The 22,764-nt window shown below is 51.3% G+C and overlaps 1 protein-coding gene across 2 annotated transcripts in view; it reads right to left on the reverse strand.

Annotated features, from left to right (window-relative positions):
- GFRA2 (GDNF family receptor alpha 2) overlaps positions 1-22,764 on the reverse strand; it is an 81,166-nt gene that overhangs the window by 43,348 nt on the left and 15,054 nt on the right. Inside the window, exons 1-3 of one of the 2 annotated variants that reach the window (XM_006022984.3) lie at positions 22,623-22,758; positions 12,639-12,953; positions 4,771-4,854 (exon numbers count right to left, since the gene is read on the reverse strand). In XM_006022984.3, coding sequence (XP_006023046.1) covers positions 4,771-4,854; positions 12,639-12,953; positions 22,623-22,662 — 439 coding nt within the window. In that variant the 5' untranslated portion in view covers positions 22,663-22,758. Of the gene's footprint in view, positions 1-4,770; positions 4,855-12,638; positions 12,954-22,622; positions 22,759-22,764 lie in introns of those variants that run through there. The other variant, XM_006022983.3, reaches the window with a different exon arrangement.

The following is a 22,764-nucleotide window of genomic DNA, read 5'->3' on the forward strand; positions in this document are numbered from 1 at the left end:
AGGGGCATCAAGCAGAAAGGCAGGTGGAAACGCTAGGGCAGGGGCATTGGCATCATCTACCAAGTCCGCACCAGGGTGGTGGATTGTGAAGCAATTGTAACCTCCATGGTGTCGATGCTCTGACAGCCAGTTGGTGAGGAACCTGATCCTGTGAAATTTAAATAACATGTTTTTCTGCATCTGGCTTTGGATGCAACCTAAAGATAATCATGTTATGCCCCATGCTGCTGTGAAAGTGATATGGCCCTCTGTGCTGCCTTCTGCTGCAGCCTGCCCGCCAGACCCCCACGGGAGAGGGTAAGGCCAACCCCACACTCTAATAAGTGCCACTGCATCCAAACAAAGACATTCCAGAGCTATTTCTTTTTAGTTTTATTTGGTGGGAGGGTGAATAAATCAAACCATGAACCCATAATCCCCATCCCCGCTGCTTTTGCTTCTCTTATGATCCACCAGCTAAATCTTTCCTTGATGATAATTTAATCCAATAACGGGGAGCTGGGCAGGGAGGGTGGGGTGGGAAGGATAGATGCTATTGTTGTCTGGAACCCAGAGCCGACCCATTTGGGAAGGAGCTTTGCAAATTTGCTTCAGAAGCAAAAGCCAGGCTTTTAAATTCAGCCCAGAGATGAGTTCATTTAGCCACCCTGTAGAGCTTATGGCCTGTCTCTGCCCAAGCCCATAGCACGATCTGGGCTCTGGGTTCAGTTGGGCATTACTGCAATGTGGCCAATAATTAGTCAAGCAGCTGCCTTCAGTTTTCTTTTATGGTGCTGAACAGAGCAGGAAAGGGACAAAAAATCCACTTCCTGCTCTGCCTGGGACTGGAGGCTTGGAAGTGAACAAAACTGAGAACAACTATGCTCACATTAGGCAGGCCACTGATGTGACACCGGAGAATGACAGCTCAGAGGCTGCGAGCAAGACCCCTCAGTGCACTGTCAAGGTCGTGGACTAGCCAGATGCTTCGTTAGCCTCTGCCTGCCAAACCACAGTCAGTCTAAATGGTAACAGGGCTGTGCTATCCCCTCCTTCACCCATGCCCCAAGCGAGCCCTTCCCGGCCAGGCCAGCCAGCACAGTAAGAAGCACGTGAGCTACTCTGCTGCTCCTGCTATGAGTATTAACCTCTCAGCAGAGCACAGCAATATGTCACTTCGCTGCTGACAGAAGCAGCCGTTTGTGACCTTAACTGCTTTTATTTGGAAGAAGCGGAAGGGACATTTTTCTATTAGTCTGCCCCAATGCTGGGAATGCTCTCTTAAAGAAGCCCTAACCTTCCAGACGGTGCAATGAGGCATGTAACACATCTCTGCAGAGTAATCAGATTCTGGCCCTTCCGCTCCATTCTTGCCTTCTATATTATCATGGCTGAACTCAGTAGCTATAGCAACATGGCCCATCTGGAAGGCTCCTGGGTTCCTCCAAGCAAGAGGTACAGGCTAGGCTTGTACCCAAGGGTGCCTTAGGAATGGGGGAGCAAGGGAAAAGAAGACCTGCCTGGTCGCAGGTTTACGTGGCTGGAGGGCAGCTGACTGCAGGAGAGGGCTCGCACTACCGCACTGGCAAGGTAGCGTTGATGGCTGTCCCAGCAAAGAGACCTGCAAGCAGATTTCGAGGGCGTTTCAGAGATCCCGCCATTAGAGGAAGAACACCAAGACGGCGTGAGAAGAACAACAGACCTCAGCCACCTCTTCAGATGGCTCGCACTGTCCTTTCTGACCTCCGTCACAAGGTGGTGACACGAACACCTCCAGGAGTCACTTGGGATCAGAGAGCCCACAATTCCCAGGACCTCGAAAGGATTTAAAGGGATGAATGGAGGGTGCTCAGCTCTGTCCTAAGAGTTGGGTCCCCTCAAGAGGTCTCAAGACAGACATCTCAGCCTGCAATAATGCCCCTGAACAGGTCATCTCTAGAGACGGTACCTGGGATCTCGGCACCTGAAGGGATGGGCTTTTCCTGCCTAAACTGAGCTGTAGGATCAAGTTCCTACATGTGAACGGAGTACCAGACTCAGGTTTATGCTCCGCAGCAGAAAGCTATATTAGGATGGAAGGAAGGTGCGAATTCTTATTGCTAAAGCTAAAAACACATTACCAGGATGTGTTACAGCCCAGGAACACCAGAATGAGGGGCATACTTAAGAATACGTGCCAAGATCTGGAAATGCAAGCCTCTGCCACACAGATAAACTAAACCCTGGTTGTGCCCCTGCAAACCGAAGACCTGCACTTTGCTGGTGTGGGTTCCAGCTAGCCACTTTGGAAAGCATAGGCCCAAATGTCCCAAGAGACTCCATCTCAGCTTCCTTCCCTTTCCCGATTCCACTCCAAATGAGCACAAAACCCCAAAGCGGGTTCTTCTCCCATGAAGCCCAGCAACACTTGTGTGGCTGGTCCAATTAGTCTAGCCTAATCTTCAATTCCAGGGCAAGGAGCTTTTTACTAGGTAGCAAACAGACTTAGATGCACAGAGATATTTATTCCCAAGAGCCAGGAAAAATCTTGATTTTAAAACCACTGGATTAAAAATTTAGCAAGCTTTGAAATTTCCTTCTCACAGAACACATGTCAACATTCGTTTCCATCCCAATACAGGACAACATTTTTTTTTTGCGGGACAGAATGGTCTAAAAGTTGCGTTTTGGAGAGGCTGAGGCTTCCTTGCTTCTACATTTTTTAACTGAAACATTTGGACTTTCCTGAAATTAGCTGGCTGGGTCCACGTTGCCTTACAGGTATTATTGCTTCCGTGGCTATGAGCTGGGCTCCCTAGAGGACAGCCCTTCCCCCAGGGCAATGAATTTAAAAGGCAGGTTCATTTTGTTCTTAACTGACTCAGAAAGGAATCGTTTCCAGTCCATTCAATAAAGAAAAGTGTTCCAAGTCAGGTCAAACGGATCTAAGCAAAAAAAATAAAAAAATCATTCCCGTTTTCCCAGTGGAAAACAATGCTGTTAATGTTGCTTTGCACAAATGGAACCTTTCTCCATGGAATAAAAATAAAAAAAATAAAAAAGAGCAATTTCATGGAAAGGCCATTTTCAAGGGAGGAAAAGTCACTTGCTGGAAGTTTCCAAGCAGCTATTGTGGGCCTCGCAACTAGACCAGGACAAACTGTGCTTTGCTCTTGCTCTCTGGGCTGCTCAAACGCCATGCTGTTCATAAATGTGAAGGTTCACAAGGGGCCCTGGGGGATCCAGTGAACAAGTGATGGTCAATAAACCAGCCCTGTCTGAAGAGTACCTTCCCCCAGCACATCACTTAAACTTTTCTACTGTTTCAAACCGGGACCACCAAACCACTCCAGACCCTTCTTGTCACCTGGAAAAATTCCAGGAGGCAGGAAACCAGGAAATCCACCCACACACATCTCCACTCATTGAAAGACTCTCTTCCAAACAGATCTGCTCCATCTCTGGGCTCTTATAAGTGCTCAAAGCTGGTCCAAAAGCAAGGGACAAGTGGCCCCGTCCCCTGTCCACAAAGGTTCAAATCAGGCCAGATAACCTCCAGGCATTCCTTCATGAGTATGGATTTCCCCCTCCTCCTCCTTCCCATGCCTGCTTGCTACAGCAGCGGTCATCCTACCCAGAGAACAGGGATGGTGCCAGTCTCAGATCCCTTGCAGCACTGGGAGCTCTGTCTAAGCGTCTTCCTCTGGGGAAATCTTAGCTTAATGGCCTAGGCAGGCTGCTGGGGGAGAGAACACATTGTGTGTGTCTATGAGACAAACGAGCAAATTACAACATCTCCAGCCTACTATATCAGTTCCTTATTACGTGACGCTTGGAAGCAGCTGGGTCCAAAGGGAGTGGAAAAAAAATATAAAATAAACCCTAAACCACAGCATCTTTGTACAAATGCCACTCCCAGGAGGAGGCTGTTGTTCTGGGCACCATCATGAGTGGAAGATAAGAGCTGAGAGCACCTTCCAGCCTCAGCGCCATTTCTTCACTTCCTCTTCACCTGCTCCCCCTTGCAAGGGACTAACATTTGGAGACGAAAGTCAAACTTGCAAGCATTCAAAACGGGAAGCAGGGTTGCAGCTGGGGAGTGCATGCCAGTTCGTATGGCACAGCTGTTAAGCCTACACCCGCCTGTAGCTGTTTAAGTGAGCTAAGTCACTCAGCTGCTATGTGCATTGTCTTTCAGCCTCATCCTGCATTACTGATAAGCCCACATCAGTCCAGTGCTCTGGAAATGTAGCACTAGGGTCTGTACTCAGTTACTCTGGTTTAAATGCCAAGTCAAGCCACCAAAGCTGATGCAAATATACACCAGCTGAACTGAGACAAGGCTCTGGGGCTATAGATCTGAGACGCACACACAGACAAAAAAGCATGGTTCTGTTGCCAGCGAGTTGTGTGATCACTTGCCCAATGCATAGCAGGTCTAGCCAAACCCAGAAAGGGCCTTGTTGCTACTGATCCTAATCTTTAAACTAATTTGATTTAAAGCATTCTTATCCCAGACTTAAGCACACACACACAGGGAGGTAATTGAGAATAAATCTCCATGCAGACAGGCCTCTCATGACGTCATCCACAGCTATAGGCAGAAACAGGTTAGCCAGATAATTAAGATGTCAAGGCATAAGGATGCAAGGGGTGCAGCTAAGATTTAAGGAGGTGGTAGACAGGCTGGAAGGGAAGGGAATGAGGAATGGGAGAAGGAGCTGCTAATTTTCATTTCCATGGAGCCGGGTAGCAGGTTTATTCACAGGAAAGGGAAAATAAAGCAGTGAAAGCATGTTTTGTTTTTATTACCTGAGAAAATTGAAGCGAGTCTGAATATATCAGAGAGACGAGAAGTGACTGGCTCGTAAGGCGAAGCTTCATAAAATTCTTCTCCTGGAGTGGAGGAAAGGAAAAAAAAAAGATGGAAAAACCTACAACGAATAAACACAATAGCCACCTCTGCTGTTGCTACGCTGCCAGCCCTTGCCCCCCAACCCCACAGCCACTCTAGGAAAGCTAATTATAAGACACACTGACTGGTATTTGCAAAGGCGTCTTATAGAGAATTAAGCATCCAAATCCCCTTGACCCGTCAATCGTTTTGGGGGTCAGGAAACTTCCCCGTTTCAGGTTTTTTAAAAAAATAAGAAGATTGATAAAGAAAAGCCAGCGTGACTTTTGGCTTTGTCCTTTTATAGTTTAAATTTAATGAAGACTTCAAAATGCAACCTTCTGATTCACTCAAGACGAAAGGTCTCTGGGTTTGTTTGATTTACAGTCCCTGAAAACATGAGAGATTTCTCAATCCAATTCAAGAGGGGAAAGGTTTGATAAGGCCAAATTTTTTCTGTAATAGAAAACTGTCTTCCGCCCAGCTGTAATTATAATTCATTTTGGAAAAATAGGAATCTTTGATGTTTCAATAAGAGAGCCAAGACCCTACCCAGGACTTACACAGTCATCCTGTCGTATCAGAGGTACTCCCACATGCGAAAGAATTTGCCACTGCAGCCCTGTTGTGCTGAGCCCTTGCTGCCCCCATTACAAAGATGAGAAATGAAGACACCGAGAATATTTTCTGAGCAAAGTTGAGCCGAGTCTGTTTGTGGTAAAGCAAGACGCCGAACCCAGATTCCTCTACCCTCAATGCAGCACCTTAATCATATGTGTGAGGAAGGACATGAGTGGGGTGGGAATACTGAAATTTTATCCGTTCCACACTGCAGCCTGCTAACTCCGTTTAGAAACCTTTATTAATCGTTCTCTACCCAGGCTTGGTATAGTGTGAACATTTGCAAACCCAGCTTCCAGACCACAGTGCTGTCACTGACCACAACCTGAAAGCTGGCCCGACAAAGTCTCAAGAGCTTGAAGCCTGATGAAGGGGACTGCAAAAGCAAACAGAAGAAAGCTGCCAGTATGAGAGGCATCCCTTTAAGCCTTGAAGGAAAATGCTCATGGACTTCACATAGGTCAAAATTTGCCTAGAAAGGACTAGTGAGCTCACAAGACTTTTTATTTTATTTTATTTTTTTTTTTAAAGGAAAATTTTTCATGTCCCAAGCCAAATCAATGCCAAATCCGTAAGTCAGTCCAGAACCATATGTGGTCCTACTACCAGCAAATATCCTCCACTCTCACCAGGGGCTTCAGACATTTCCAAATCCTTTGGCAGGCATCCTATATGCCGGCCCAAGCCCAGAGACTTGGGGTTCGGATGCCCCCAAGTTTCACTTGCCCTCAGCCATAAGGCCCCAGCAACAAGCGAGGAAGGAGTCTCCCATTTCCATAAAGTAGGCATAAAGCCAAGATCTTCCCACTGGAAGTGAAAGTGGGAAGTTAACTATACATTACCTCCATGGGTACTACCCCGTGCCAGGACAGTGGTCTTCCCCGGGTGCTAGGAAAACCGCCTCGGTGGTCACGGTGTTTCCCCTGCCAGGTAAGCTCACAAGACTGGAGACCAAAAATCCCTAGACCTAGAGCAACTCTTAGAAATAATAAGGTTTGTTCTTTGAAACTGTCTCCATACTCCTCACACATACACCTGCACGGTCTCTGTCTAAGAAGAGATCAGTGAAAGCATCATTAACAGCAGTGCTTTCCACTGGAAATAGGGGCTCTTGATAGAGGAAGTGGTCTCCTCAGCAAGGAGAAAAAAAAAACAAAAATCAATGTAAGGCCGCTTAAAGCCCCCAGTGAAGACTGACCAATAGCCTCATGCATCGATTTCCATTCCTTTCAACGCGTGTCCGCCTCATCTCCATAGCGGGTAGGAGAAGCAGGGCACCTCCACTGATAGTTCTTGCATAAAAGGCAAAGCTGGCAGAAGCGGAAGTGTCTTATGGTGGTGATGGATGAGCTGGGGCTGCACAGGAGGTGTTAGGAGCAGCTGAACTGCCACACCACATGTGGCCTCATGAGCCAGAGAGGATGCTCGGTTTAACCACAAAGACCACACTGAGTCCCTGGAGGCAGAGGCTGACCCGGGTATGGCACGGCTCCAAGCTGGCCCTTTGCCCAACAAAGGGGATTCTCCAGGACAGGAATATGCTATTAAACACAGAAGCCATTTCCCCCCCAACACAACAGCTGTAGCCAGGTCCTGCTCCATGCTACCCCCTACACCAGCATAGACCTGCTGGTGCACCAGGCTTTGGTGGCATAGCTACTAGTGTAACTGGGAATAACATGGTCCTGCTGGGCCCAATCTGGGAAAGGACTGAGCAGCAGTGTGACTGCCTGGGTAATGCACTGTACTAGGACTCAGGGGATGCGATGCCTATCCCGCACTTGGCCAGAGAGACCCAGAGTAACACATGCTCACCTGACCCTCCACATCCAGCTCCCTCTCTCTACGATTTAGGTAATTTCTCCTCAGTCTAACTTCTGGGGTAGGGACTTTCACAATGTGTGCGCACAGCACCTGGCACAGCTGGGCCCTGATCCCAGTGACAGCCTCAGCTTGCTGCTGTAATATAGATCAAAACCACACTTTGCTGTGGTCAGTGGCTTACACCCAGAGCCTCCCCTGGAGGGAATAATACTACCTTGTCCTTTAAAGTCAGTGCTGAATACTGCCATCACTCAGGCCAGCATGAAGCAGGTTTCCTATGCAACCACAGGCAATGCCCCTACTCTGCAGATAAAAAGACCTCACGCTTGGGGGGGCTCTGAACAAGCAGCAAGTTCACTAGAGGGGGAAGACACTCAGGCAGAAAGAGGGTTAAGAGGCTTCTTGCCTTTGAGAAGTTTCTAGCTTACTAATTCTAGCCTGTGCTCACTCAGGATATTATTAGCTTGACAAAGGTAGCGTTTATTCCATGATTAAGAAATCATTTGATACTCTGCCCTGGAAAACAGGCTTATTAACAGGCAGGAAGCAATCAGGAATAGCCAAGGCCCAATCCACCAGCTCCTCTGTAGACAGCTCTGAATGCATTTCATTACTGGAAATTGTTCCAGAGGATTGCAAGGCACAACGAGCTGCCAGGGACCAGGCATCAAGAGCACCCTCCTGCCCTGCCGAAGCCAGAGCACACAAGGGGCAGATCTCGAGCACAGCCTCATCTGGTTCCAACATCATTGTTAGTGTTGGCTGCCTATTTGGGGGTCTCTGAAAAAATGGGTTGGTGGGGTCTCAATCCACTTCCCCACAGCCACGAGTCTTCATTTGACTGGATAAAGAAGCCACCAGTGTTAGTCTTAGTCAGGCTTGCGGCTAAACAGCAGGCCCCTGGATTGTGCTGTACACTAAGGTTAATCTTAACAGATTTGAGGTCAATGATAATACAAACAAACATACATGAGGCCAGGCAGTTCCCCTAGCACTGGTCCACGGTGACTCACGCACCAGTCACAGCTTCTCGGATCTTCTATCTAATGTCCACTGTCCAGGAACCAGCCTGTCCAAAGCCATCCATGCGTAAAAAAGGGATTGAGCATAAAAATACTGGCCCCAGGTGCTGGTTGCTTCCACAGCAACTCCTCAGCTAACCCACCTCCTGACAAGGCATCACTCCCATAATCAGGTTCCCAGTAGCCAACACAAAAGCCCAAACTGCCTTTTGAGATGGGGCAGTGGCACCGTATTATGTGCCTATTTTTCCCTCCCTAGGCAGACCAAAGATCCTAGACAACTGCTATCTGCAAAACTTGCTCGAGGCTTGCATATACAACTATAGTACAGATAGCGCTTCATAATAATAATCCAGCCACTCCTTCCCCCCGCCCTTACAAAACAGGGTAGTTATATAAACCTGGAAGGGAGTCAAAAAAAAAAAAAAAAAAAGAGAAAGAAAAGAAATATGTATGGTCAGACTCTAAGCCTCTCTCACTTGAAGACAACACACTTGCTTTGCTTGGTTTACTAATGCCCCAATGACAAATAGCACCTTTATTAAAGTGTGTTTAGGAAACACTGTAACCTCCCAGTATATTGCTTTTCCAATTCAATAAATAATTAAATACCGGCTCAACCTTGCTGCTTGCTAGGTAAATTATCAAGTATTAAAACGCATCAAACTTCTCCTAAGCAGGTTATGATACAATTAACCTCCAGGAAAGGCACCTGGGTTGAAGCAGCCTGGTTTAATGAAAGGACAGAGCCCCACAAGTGCCACAAAGGCGGGAGGAGGACAGATAGCCAAAAACGAGCCTATTAACCAGAGGCATTGTGGGCAAATCCAGCAGTGGCCAGAGATGAGGACATGCAGCTCAGTCACCTAGCCTGTGTGGTGGGTATATACCGTACCGCTGGATGTCTTTCAGTGTCACAGAAGGCAAGGGGACACTGGATGGCTGTGGGACAGGAAGCCTATCCGTATAATGCAGTCTCTGAAACATGGTGGAGTTTTGTAGAGTGGCTTTGGGTGGTCCTATAGCAGGCCCTGCCATCTCGGTCTAGGACTCAATCTTGCCGTCAGCCCACCAGCAAGATCTGAACCTCTGGGTGGGGTCACAAGAGTGGGAGTCAAGAGTCCTGGGTCCTATCCCTCTAATTTAGCTCCCTTTTTTGGTGAGAAAGAGATGCACTGTCACTTCATGTGCCTGTGATAGCACCCCAGCAAAGGCAAGGCCACTTCTGCTAGCACGGAAGGTCAAAGCAAACCATGAGCTCTCCACAGTGCTTACCTTGACCTGCTAACACACATTGAAGCTACAAACTGCCTCCTCAGCTCTGGTCTTCTACCTCACATTATGCAGCACAGATAAAAGGGCACGCAGAGAGAACAGGTAACCTACGAGGTGAGCCTAGAAAAATTCAGGCCATCCCTTCCTCCTGAACACGTAAATCTTCTTTCATTCATGTCCACCAAGTCTTTTGAAGCCCTTGAATGAAGGCTGTTAATGAGGGGCAAAGCCTAATTCAGCACAGATCCCTGCCTCCAGGCTGGCTTTCCAGTCATCCATCTGACCCACATTTCCATGATGCATCGAGGGCTCATCTCTAGCAGCTAATGTGCCTTAATAACCTGCCTCACCTTCACGAGCATTTTAACGTGGTTTAAAAATACACCTTCCCCACAGCGGAGCACAAACAGACAGTCCAAGGAGTCACTGAGGCCAGCATTAGCAGGCACACTCAGTACGCACAACGCAGGCTGCCCACAAGACATCCAGGTCCAGGAAGCACTCGCACCCCCTCCACTTTGGGCTCCACAGGCAAGTCCCCATGCTCACAAAACCATAAGCATCAGGAAGCCTCAGGCTAGGGTGTGCAGCAAAGGAAAGCTAGAGTCTTCGGCTTGCACACCTATAGGGAGAGGAGCTGCAGGAGCAAGGTGGGGAGATCCAAATTCCTGCCTCCCCCTTTGAAGAGGAGAAGACAGTAGATAATCCTGTCATCAATAACCGAACAGCCCAGTGCTGGCAAAATCCAATTTCAATTACTAGCACTGCTCCCGCCTCTGATTTATGCCTTTGCCTGCCTGCAATTACAGCCACCCTGGTGCAACTCAAAGAAGTCTGTTAATGGGAGCATCCAGCTCCAGGATCCCTCCAGGGCTGTCCTACTGTGCTCACACCCCCGGCATGCTGCCCAGAGAAAGGCCTGTGTTAAGGAGGTGCCAGCCTGGTATCCAAGCTTGGGGCAGCTGACAAATGAGGACTCTTTAACCTACAAACAAAGCAATGACAGCCTGCAGCTCCATGCCCTGCCTGTCCCCTGGGAACCACATCCCCTCGACCCCAGCATACCTGCAGAGTCATCCAGCAGGCTACAAGGCACTTCTGCCCCTCCACCTTCAGGTTCTCAGCCCACTCCTCACTTGACTCCTCTTATTCCTGTGGCAGTTGATCCACATAAAGGGATAAACGAAGTCAGCCACCCTAGCAAGGTCTCTGCACAGCTGAGCTGGGTCACACTAATAGCCAAGGCAGCCCTTTGCACCTTTGCCCAAAGGATCTCAAAGCACCTTGCAGAGACGGGTTGTCGTCATGGCCCATAACATGGAAGAACAGAGAGAAGCAGCCTGTTGCAAAGCAAACCTGGGGCAGGATCAGAGGCCACATTTGCTCTTCTGGGATGTCAGCACAGAGTTGTCCGGCTCACTTCAGGGCGGCTGTTACATTCCAGGTGGGGAACAGAGCAGAAGTCATCTTGGGCTTGCTAACTACTAGCCCACGCTGCTTTCCAGAGCACAGAGACCAGGTGCTTCTTTCCATGCCATTCCCCTACCCCTTGAGACCAAGCTGAGCTCCACTGCACACCAACAGACAGAAGTTAACACTGTATTGGAGAGAGAGATGATCCACAAGCCAAGCCTGAGTGACACCGACAGCAGGACTAGATTGACAGCTTGTTTCACATGGGGGTGGGAGACACAGTTGGAGTACAGAGAGCCTGGAGGCCAGCCCATCCAACCCCCTAACACAAATGGGAAATTACCTTGCTACCTGCGAGATGTGCTCCCATCTCCACAACCCGCCTTGATGCCCTAATGTGCCTCCTCATTACAACCCAATCTCCTCCAGCGTGCTTTCTCCATGGGGTCAAGACTGCCCCAGGTCTGCCTGGGACCCAGCCCCGCTTTGCAAGTCTAAGCAAGAGCCTCATCAGAGAATAGCCCAGCATCATGCTCACTTCACCCCTATTGACCCCTATTCCAACCCAGCCCGGTTTTCACAAGGATGCACCTTCCAGAATAACAATCAGCTGATTAACGCGGAGAGGCAGGCAGAGGCTGAGCTAACAGAGCTGCCTCCATGCACAGGAGTGGGCTGCAGGGCTCTAACCCCTGGGCCAAGCTGGGCGTATTGCGATTATCCTCTGCTCTGTTGCTGGCCTTGTGCTCTGGGATGGATAGGGGTCTTTATTGCACAACCAGTGTGGGACATGCATGAGTTTGGAGAAAGATAGAGTCTGGGAACAGGGAAGATGGTCTAGAGAGAGAGGAGAAGAGGGAGCATTTAGCAGAGAGGAGATTTCAGTTCTTCCTGGAACTGAGAGTCACTGAACCCTCACGGGCTAAAGCACCCAGGCACATTGCTTAAGGACATCCGACTGACCCTGCTCTGTGCTTATAATGGGACATCTGGCACAGACAAAGGCAGGAAAGGAGTTTAAAGAATTCTACCAACTGCCCCCTGGTCTGTCCTGCCCTGCTGTTCCAGTCCCAGGCTCCCCACCCTGCATTGCTATGCATTCAAGATTGGCCTGCAGACTCCCTGGCCTGTCCAGCAATATATCACTTCCCAGATCCATAGCAAACCACCCAGGTCTTTGCTGCCACACTCCTCAGAGCAGAGGTAAGCAGTCCCCATATGGAGGCTCTTTTGCAGGGCCAGGCTGTGCAGCTCCCAACACACCCTGTAACCCGTTCCCGCTTCATCTGCTCACGGAAGCAGTGCATGCTGCATAAGGTTCACGGCTCAGCCAAAACGCATCGAATCCATCCCTCAGATAGCAAAGCAGAGCTGCCCCTTCAACTAGGGAGCCCAGAAGATTTGAATCATCTCACCTTCCCCCTGGGCTAGTAAGTCAGAACAAGGGCTGTAGTGGACAAGGACTTTGCCTTCCAAAGCACCAAACAGGCCTGGATCTATCCTACCCCATGCCCTATCAATGAGGCATACCTTCACCTGCACATGCCACTCCAGGGCTGATCCATCAGATGGTCCAACCCCCTTCCCCACCACAGACCCAAAGGATCAGAGCCGTAGCCCAGGACACTTACCCTCTGTCAGCCCGAGGTGTATACTCCAGTAGATCTGAAGGCACTGCAACTCCTTCTTCATGCCCCGCTTGCAGCGGCAGTCGTAGAGCGGGCTCTCCTGCAGCACCTCGAGTGCTGCCTGGCACTCCTTGTTGGCCAGCATGGTGTTCCTGTCCCGGCCAGCCAGGCACTGGCGCAGGGTGCGGTAACGGGAGCTGCAGCTCGACTCAGCAGCACACAACTCATTGGCCCGGACACAGTCCACTGGGGTACGCCAGCCATGAGGGTCGTGGCCAGCCAGGGAGGAAGGGCCAGCCAGGGAATGGAGGATCTCGTCTGGACAAGGGGGACAAAAGAAAGGCCAAAGAGTGATGAGATGGTAGCCACACTGCAGGAACAAAAGCCCCATTAAAGCACTGCCTTACCATAGCACCAGGCATAGTAGCACAGAAATCTTCCCCCACCCCCCCACCCCCCCAGAACTGCAACCCCTGCTGCTAGCCCAGCCCTGAGCTTTCCACACACACAGCTGTGCCAACACCACCCAGGTCTGTCATTAATCCAACCAACCTGCACCATTTCAAACCAGTAGCCCTTGCACGCAACCTGCCCTTTTGCACCCTCTGCTACTCCTCTCTTGCATTCCAGCTAAGCCCCGTGCATGTACTTCAGTCTTGCTGTGTGGCTTGGCTGCTATTTCACATACAGGATTCTCCTGAACATGCCTAGGTTAACGTAGTGGGTAGTACAGCCTCCTTCCCCCACCCGTGGCCAGATCTCCAGAGCTGTCTCACTCTCAAAGCATTTTACAACCCTCCCAAATCAGTCCTAACAATCCCAAGCTTTCTATGTTCCAGGTAGGGAAACTGAGGCAGCAAGCCATGAAGTAACTCAAGAAAGCTTGTTGGAAATAGAGCAGAAAGGCCTCGCTCCTGGGCATCTGCTCTAGCCATCAGGCTTCAGTTCTTCGCACTCAAGCAACTGCCCAGAGAGAGCAGTTACATTAAATAAGAAGCAAACAGTATGAACAAGCTGCCCTAGGGAATACATCTGGGTTCAGGTCTTCAGGCAACTGGCACAAAAGAGTTAATTCTCCAACTGGCCTCGACTTGGCTCTGCCAGGATAACAACTCTTGCACTGGGCTTCAGACCAACCTCTGCCAGCCAAGCTGAAGGAACAACTCCATTAGCTGGCAACAAGAGAGAGGTGTTACCCTTTACAGAATCACACCCTGGATAAGGACATGACAGGCAAAGTCTTGGCATGAGACACTGGGGAACGTGAGCATGTCCTCAGGATCTCTGATCAGCCAAGGAGAGCTTGTTTCCTGGTCTGCAATGCTTGTCACCTATTAGCTTTGGCAAAGCTCACAAAAGGTAGAGCTGCGCAGGTATCTCCTGCCAGAGAAGACACCAGCTCACCAGTCTGTGGTTGCAGCCCTCTCTCAGCAAACAGCAGAGCAACTACCCCAACCCACAACAAGAGTCCCAACCCCAGCGAACTCTTCAAACCCACCTCCTACTTCTAAGGGTTTTACTCAGCCCCTCAGGAGGCAGAAACAAAAGCAGGTGCTTATGTGGTCAAGCACAACATGGCTCAAAACGGGGGGCAGCAATCACGACAAATCACAATCTGGAGGGTAAAACAAGCCCTGGCAGCACTGCTCCAGTGGCACCCAACATCAGGCATACTGAATCCAGCATATACCATGACAAGAGGATTCTCCTTTTGTTGCTGCCACCTGCTGAAGAAGGAAACCTTGCTAAATCTGGTTGCACTCCCACATGCAGACTGCCCTGGCATCACAAGGAAGGCATCTAACACAGCCTGTTTGCATGTCATCTTGACACTTCTCAGCAAGCTGCTATATATCCCTGGGCATATATGCTAAGCCCATGGGCGACTGATGCCGCCTTAGTCAGGGGGCACATGCCTCCCCTGTGACCAGTCCCGCCAACCGTGGAGGATGTCCCCCAGTGGCCAATCTCACTGGCCGGGGCCAATCCCGTGACGGCCGATCGCTGCAGCCACTTCAGGGTGTGGCCACTTGCAGAGAGGGCACCGGCGCTCCCGCCTGCCCCCTCTGCCCATCACCTAAGCAGAGAGTGCAGCTGGTCAGGGGTGCACTGGCGCTCTCAGAGGGTACATGTGCACCCCCGTACACCCCCTATGCGTCACCACTGGCAAAGCCAAGGACAGCAAGCCTCATGTATCAGAGCCATCCCTGCAGACAAGTCCTCTTGGGTACTGCTGCCTGACATAAGCAAGGGTTCATCTTCACCAAGTAAAGGATGCAAAGCTTTGGTTTCCCAGCCTTGCTATGGGTCCTGGCAGACTCTAGTGGAAACTTCACTTCAGCCTGTTAAGCTCAGGGTGGCTGAGGACTTTATTTTACACTGGATCCCAAAAGCCACCAGAACCAGCCCCAGCAAAGAGGCTGCCTGATCTCCAGCTCCAGGGCAAAACACTGTGCTGTGAATTTCAGGGCAAGTCCACTGAACTTACTGTGGATTGGCAGCTCTGTAACCAGGGCTGGAATGAGACCCGACTTGCTGCATCATCTCAGCAGCGCAGAGATGGGGAGAGTGACGCCAGCCAAAGGAAAAAAAAACCCTTGGAAAACAGCAGTTTCCAAAAGAAACAAGCAAAGAGGGAGGCAGCCCCAGCTGGGGATTCTGTGCTCATGGAAGATCCAGACTTGGCTGCTTTCATCCAAAGAGGTGAGTAACCCGGTCCTGCTTGGGATTGGGCATCAGCATATCTTCCCCTCCCTGTAAGATCCCCATTCAGTCCCTAGAAAGGAGCTGCTGTCTGGAACTCGCCATCGCCGGTGTTACCAGTGGATTCCACCTTCCCTGGGGTACCAGAGCAAGACAGGCGGGATACATGGGGCCTGAGTCTCAGGGGGAAATGGGGAGTCATTGGAGTTGGCAATAAGAAAGCAGTCAACCGCCGAAGGAATCTCAGAGTACAGAGAAGAACCAAGAACTTCACCGTGTGATTTTTGCCCATGCTCGTCGGTTTAATTCACGAGTAGACCTGGGTCAAAGGAGAACTCCCCTCTCCTTGATGGACACGGGGGCTTTTCTCACCCTAGGAAACACACATCAAGCATCCTCTATCAGGATCAGGTCAGCACATCCCACCCTGCCAGGCATCCCTCCAGCTTCCCCACACTGCTCGGTCATGCCCTGTGCTTTCTCAGCCTCCTACCATTCCAGCATGAGATTATTCCATGCCTCTTGCTCTGAGGTGGTTTGGAAACTTGTTCCAAATCCTAATCCTGGAGCTCAGAGCCGTCTCTGCCTAAATGAGAGCCAGATGGGCAAAAAAGCATGTGCGCACTTGTGTGGTGTTCTTTCCAACTCAATGAAAAACATGCTGTATGTGATGTCGCCCTCTAGCAGCTGGTCCACATAAAAGATAAGAGTCTACTATTGCTGCCAGCTCTTGGAGCTGTACTCAAATGTTAGGGCAAGCATTGCACACAAAGCCTACCACAGCCAGGTTTATGTTCAGAACAAAACACAGCCAGGAAACTCTGGGGAAGGTGGACACTCAACCTATGCTCCCCGAGCTCTGCAGCTGCCGAACGAGCATGCAGCAGCTTTATTACAAAAAAAATAATAAGAATCACAGGGCTGTTTCACAACAAAAGCAAATGCAACTCGCCTGTTTCCATGAGCAAACTGAAGCTCCCAGCTGTTTTTATGGAGTGATTAAATTTGTGGGAACTTGGAAGGTAAGTAGATATGTAATTATCCAATAAGACAAGATTTCTGATGCAGCTTATTTGCGGCTCCAATAAAAACTAGTTAAGGCTTCATGCAAAACTCAAGCAGACAGCGCGGATAGAAATCAAAGAGCCAGCTACATGACTGAGAACCACCAGGGCTATTCCTTTCAAACACATTTCCCTGCAGTGCAGGACCCTGAGCCTTGTGCACACTGGATTCGAGATGAGCTATTCTCCTGCCACCAGGAGTCAGCAGTAGGCTGAGACATTGGGTACTAGAAGGTCCCAGCCCTTGCATAGGCCACGGCACTCTCCCACGGAGTATTTCCCTCTGTCACGTGCACATCATCCCTGACTGAGCCCCATCTAGACTTGTTCCTCCAGTAGGTTTGAAAGTGGGTCTCACACTGAATGCCATCGACTGCTAACCACATAGCCAAGGCACGGGGGGGACCTGCAGAATGGCTTGGCAGGTCCTTAGGAAAGGCAGCGCCACACAATGTCCCCAGCACGCCACTGGAAATATCCGCTGCACACATCAGGATAGCAGAGGAGGCTACAGGCCAGAAGTCAAGGGCATCAGCAATGCCCAGAGTGGGAGCAAGGGAGGGCCAGGGGGTCAATGGCTCAGCACTGAGCTTAAGCAGTGGTGCTGGAATACAGCAAGCTGCTTGGTGGGGTGGGCTCAACTGTGCTATGGACCCAGGGCTGAGCAGCAGGATAGCCTAGGCCCTGGACTGAGCTTTGGTGATATAAGGTCTGATTCGCATTGACTTCCTGATGCTGTTCTGGGGACATCAAAAGACCAGGAAACAAGATGCAGATGAGATGCCCTGATACGTGTAGCTGTAACATTGCATACAAGCTTCACGCCAACGTGATCTACTGGAGGCACTGCAGACAAAGGAAAAGAAAGGAGGCTGTGCTGCTACAGCTATCCTTTGCTTTCCAGGCCTTGCCAGGGAAACCTAGAGCAGCCTTGAGGCTGCTCCTTTACCAGAAGCTGGGAGGACCCTGCCTTATTTGGAAAACTGAAAGCACAATGAGGCCTTCTCTTTGCTTTCCCCAAACATTAAGATAGGAGGATCTGAGAAACAGGGAATGGGAACATGGTGTCTAGAAGCTGAAAATCTGAGAAGGCGCAGATCACTCTACAATTACACAGATCCCTGAAGTCAATGGGACAGTGAGAAGGCAAATGCCTAAATTCAGCACTGCAAATCAGTATCTCATGACCAGACAAATAGCATCACACTCCCTCTGAGCTGAATGGAAGCCGCTTCCCAGGGGCCTTGTCCAGGAAGATGGCACTAAAGTCCAGCTGAAGAGGGCAAAGAAATCCAAAGGGAATGAAATACAAACCCCAGCCAAGGGCTACCAGCTGCAATGATCTTATCACACTGGCTCATACCAGAGTCTCAGTTTTATCAGGGGGAGGACGAAGACAGAGCATAATTCTAGCTCATTGACTTTGGAGAAAAGCTTCAAAATTTGACCTGTAAAGGCTTGCAAAGCAGAAGGCCAAAAAAAACAAACCCAAAAGTATTAAAAAAACAAAACAAAACCCAATCTCATCAGTTTTGAGCCTGCCTCGTGATTTTTGGCTGCAGGCTGGGAACAACCCTGAGGTGTGCAGGGGACAAAATTCTTCCTTGCCGGACCTATCCCTACACATTACTATAGTGAACCTGCTCCTTCAGGACTGCAGAACTAATGGGACATTGCATCTTCCCCTACTGCTGAGCTCGGCCATACCCACCTTCCCTCCCCTCCAACGCTCTCTTCCCTCATCCGCACATCAGACCGGAACCAGAGACAATCTGTTTGCCTCATTTCTAACTGGGGGCCTCATTTCATTTATACTGTTATATTCTTATAAATGGCTGTGAAACAGCATCCCGCTGAATTTGAAGCCCACCCCATCCCATCCCCTGGCGCTGGATATTGTATAGGAGGAAGCTGAAGTCAGCTGTAACGAAGGAGAGAATAAACATGTCCAGACAGCACGTTGAGCTGCCTTCCAGCCTGGGCACTTAACGGCTCTCTCTCTCTCTGTCCCTAGTATGTGATGGATTGTGCTGCAGGTTCCTATGTTCCCTCTCCCATCCCTCCCAGAGCCCCGAGGCCGCCTAGCTCCCAGCCTTCAAAGGCAAACGGCTGCTCTTGCGTGCCACAGAAATGCTCTCTGCCTCACTCGCACAGATATGAAAAACCCTAGATACAAACAGAAATGTCAGGCTGGCTGTAGCCTCCACGCACAAATTCCACTCTATCCCCGACCACGGGGCAATGCAGCCCGGGTACAGAAGTGAGACAGTGACACCTAGAGGCCTTCCCGGGCTGCATCCGGAGACCCGATTGTCCTCCAGATGCAACAAGCAACAAGCCTCAAAGAGCGAGGGGTCACTTTGGCATTTATTTTTAGCCTTTTCGGCATCATTCTCAGCCACAACCTATTCCCTCCCAAACCCCTGCGGCACACCAGGCTTTTAGAAAGCTCTGTTCTCCTGACAACCTGCACATCCTAGCAGAGAGAGACTTTTATTCGACAGCTAGTCATTCCTGCCACCACCTCCTCTGTACTGTGCTGGGAAGGGTGGTGTCCTGGGTCAGGAATCAATGCCTTTCAGATGTGGACCCAGGGAAAGCAAGTTAATGAGCTATCACACTATCTCTTTCAGCCTTGCAAAACATGAACAGGCACTATGATCCATGGGGGTTCAAGGCAAGAACAGGGCAATGCCCCCGGGGTCAGAGAGGACTGGTAAAATCCAGGAGCAATGTAGCAGGGAGCTGCAGGTCAGTTGAAGTGTGTTTGCAGAAAAACAGTCCCTCGCTTGCCCTCCTGTTGAAGAATAGGCATAAGCAGTCCTTCCTTCTCCAGACTTCAGCCACTGCGTCACCTCCGAGGCCACGGATGAAATCTGGGCAGACATGAAGGTGCACTCATAATCCTCATCGCCTGTGCAGGACACCCAGCTACAAATCACGTCACGGTTGAGTTCTGCGAGGAAAATTTCCCCTTGATGAACTGGAAGGTCTTCTCAGATTCCCAGTGCCCTGGGTCCCATGACTTGGAGGAGGGAAGCCAGAGCACTTCTCGGATGTCCCATGATCGCCCCTCCACATGGGCGCCTCTTCATTCCACAACCAAAGCCAATTCCAAGCCAGGCGCTCACGTATGGACAGCTAAATCATTTGCCCTCGGAGCTACAAACTGCAGGCAGAGCTGGCAGGGAGGAATGGGAGCCAATGTCTGCATGCTCCCATCCTTCCAGGGACTAAATGCAGGCTCCTCACCCCAGGAAGGAAGAAGGTTTGGTGTGCAGAGTAAAGACAGTTTATCTCCACATCTTCAAAAAAAGGCTACAACGGACAAGGGTGTCACACCTCAGGCACCAGATCCCAATGCAAACAATACAGGCACTTCCCTCCAAGGGCTTAGATGCAACTGAACATCATGGACCCTTCCATTGCCTCCCCACACCGACTCTTTGTCCCTCTCCCACTTCTCTGCACATGCTCCTTCCCATCCCAAGTGCAAATCCCTTGGGTTTACACCAGGGGTGATATTGGCACTACACTCTGTGTGGAGTTAGACCTCACTGATACCCAGGCCTTGTCCCCGTCACTCCCAAGTGGGAAGGGGGAACCCACACCCCAGGCCTTCCCAACATGGCCCCACAGCACAGTCCGTCACATTTCCTCCGGCCTTCCACCCTCGGTCAGTTCCCTCCAGCTCCTCCACTCCGATCAGGACACTAAGAGCTTGCGCTGATGGAGGGAATCCCTGGCAGGCCCAGCACAGAAAGGCTTTGTACATGGGTGCACTGCTGCGACGATCCCAGCATGGACACTGGCACCTACTCATGGCAGCGAGAGGGAACATGGCAGGAATCTGCTAACAGGGAAGAGCAGTCCCTGACATGCCCCGCGGTCCTAGCTCTGGAAGCGGGGTGACGCACGCTAGCATTTGGCCTAGAACTGGTGCAGCTGGAGGCAGCACCTAACATAGCTCCTTGGCTGTCTATTAGACCCCATGAGTCACCATCCAAGAGCCCAGTCCTGCAAGTTATCAAATGCCCCAAGCTGCTGCTGAGTGAAGCACTCAGCACCTGACAGGATCAGGCCCTGCACTGGCAAGACCCCAGCTCCCGCTTCTCAGCTCTCCTGAAGTTGGGGGCCTGAGCCCAGCGCACCCAGCAGTTTAAGAAGCTGGAGACAGGAGGAAGCAGCCCGGACGGAAGGGTAGTAGTGAGCAGGTGCTGCTCTGCAAGCCAAGAAGAGAAGAGGAGCTCCCCAGGCTTTTAGCAGAGGGCTGGAAGCTGTTTCCCTGTGCATCCCCTTGCTTTCCCCCCCGCCATAGTCTCTCTCGTTAGAATATGCCCCTCCAGATCACTCAGACCCGAGACTGCATCACACCTCCTTCCCTGCACTCTCCCCCCAGCCCCAGCACAGGCACTGCCAGCTCAGCCCAGCCCACCAGCAAAGGAGAAGGATCCTTCCCCTACATCTACACATGCCGAGCAGTGACCCACCAAGCCCCTTTTCCAACCCCAGCCCATCCCTAGTACTGTGTGATGGTGCCTTTCCCCCCCTCAGATAAAGGCAAATGCAAGGCTGTTCAGAACTCCCAGAAGGTGGGGATGGGGGGGAGCCTGGATCAGGGGGTGGTGTTAATCTCCCCCCTACCCCAGAAGCAGCAGCCTCACACACACACACCCAAAACCCATAGCAATAAAACATCTGCAGAGAAAGTCAATCGCATCCTCAGCAGCCTCTGGACGTCAGAGCACAGCGAGGATTTGCAACAGAGGCACAAGGCTCGGACAAGCAGCTGCACACAATCCAGTGGTCTAAAGGGTTCGTCCGAATCTCCCCGCAGCCTCCTTGATCATTACTAAGTCACGGTGCCTTTTTTAATCAGGCCCGTGCATCTATTCTTATTGGTCGCGCCAGAGACCTTTGGATGGGGGCTCTTTGATAGCTAAATAGTCATTCATTACCACAACTTCACTCAATTCAAACTGCTCCTGCCTCTCATGCTCATGCAGCTTCAGAGCCTCGCAAGTGCAGCGGTATTAGCTGTGCCCCAAAAAACAATGGCTCAGTTTGTCCTGAGGGTCAGCTTCTCAAGGCCTGGCCTGGCCAGGCTTTCCGGGACTCAGCCCACCACGAGGCAGTGAACCCACAGGTCTGATTCGCAAAGGCGGGCAGCACCTGCCGTGCATGCAATGTGCCCAATGAGCCCTAAAATCCCGGGCAGCATCCGTGAAGCTTGCCTATACTGAATCCGCTAAGACTCAGATGAAATCCTGGCCGGTTCCCCTCCCCCACAGAAGCCAGCGGTCATTAAAATAAAGATCCAAGGGAACCAGCTTCCCCATCGTGGGGGACGGAGAGTAGCTGGGGCCACCGGTATCACAGGCTGCTGTACCCTACCATGCAGAGATGCAAGAAAAAAGAGGGAACAGGAGCGCTCCCCTGTCCCCGAACTCTTCGTGCAAAGCTTTCCAACAAGCAAGACATGCATGAAGACCAGGGGGCTAGCTAAAAAGAGCCTCAATCATTCGGCAGTTGGGTTTTTTTCCCTCCGGGGCCTCTTCCGAAGACCTCCTGCTCCCCCCACCCATCCCCACCTAGTGCCTTCAATGCCCCCAAGCCACTGAGAAGGAGGACACCACCCAACCCACGGGCTACTCTCTGCCATCATCCCTCTGCCCCCGCTTGTGTACAGCCAGGAGCCCCCAGGTGCTGTCCAGCAAGGATGTTTCAGGGTCAGGTGTACCTCAGAGGCACTTTGGTGGATAAGCACTGATTGCAAAGCAGACCCCCCCCCCCCTTCCCACACACACATACACACACACTCTTGAAGTCCCCCTAAGCCAAAGGAGGAAATATCCTCCCAGCCGCCTGGGTCCCAAACCATCTCGCTCCCACTGCCCATCCACAAAAACCCTGCTCCGGTCACGGGGGGGAAAGCGCTCGCGACACGAGAGCAGGTCGCTCGTTCTCCGGCCGGGCAGGGACCGAGGAAACCGACCCCGTCCGCACCCCTCAATCTCAGGGGCAGGAGGGGGAAGGACCCTGAAGTCTTCCTAGCAGCTCCCCACTGCTCCTCTCGCCTCGCGCGTGCCCCCGGCGCTGGGCGAGGACACGGGAGAGAAGCCTGGGCTCGCGTCCCCAGCTCCAGGGCCACCCCTCGCTCAACTTTCCCGCTGGCCTGCCCCGCGCAGCCCGGGCACCAGCTCTCCGGGCGGGCACTCACCGAGGCAGAGGAGGACGCGGAGCGCGTTGGCCAGGATCATGGCAGGACATCCAGCGGGGTCCCCAGGCGCGCGGAAAGCAGCGGGAGCCCCCCCGGATCCAGGCGGGGGGAGCCACCAAGCCCCGCCCCCCAGCCCCGCGCT

The sequence above is a fragment of the Alligator sinensis genome, unplaced genomic scaffold (assembly GCF_000455745.1).
Source record: "Alligator sinensis unplaced genomic scaffold, ASM45574v1 scaffold98_1, whole genome shotgun sequence".
Classification (NCBI taxonomy): domain Eukaryota; kingdom Metazoa; phylum Chordata; order Crocodylia; family Alligatoridae; genus Alligator; species Alligator sinensis.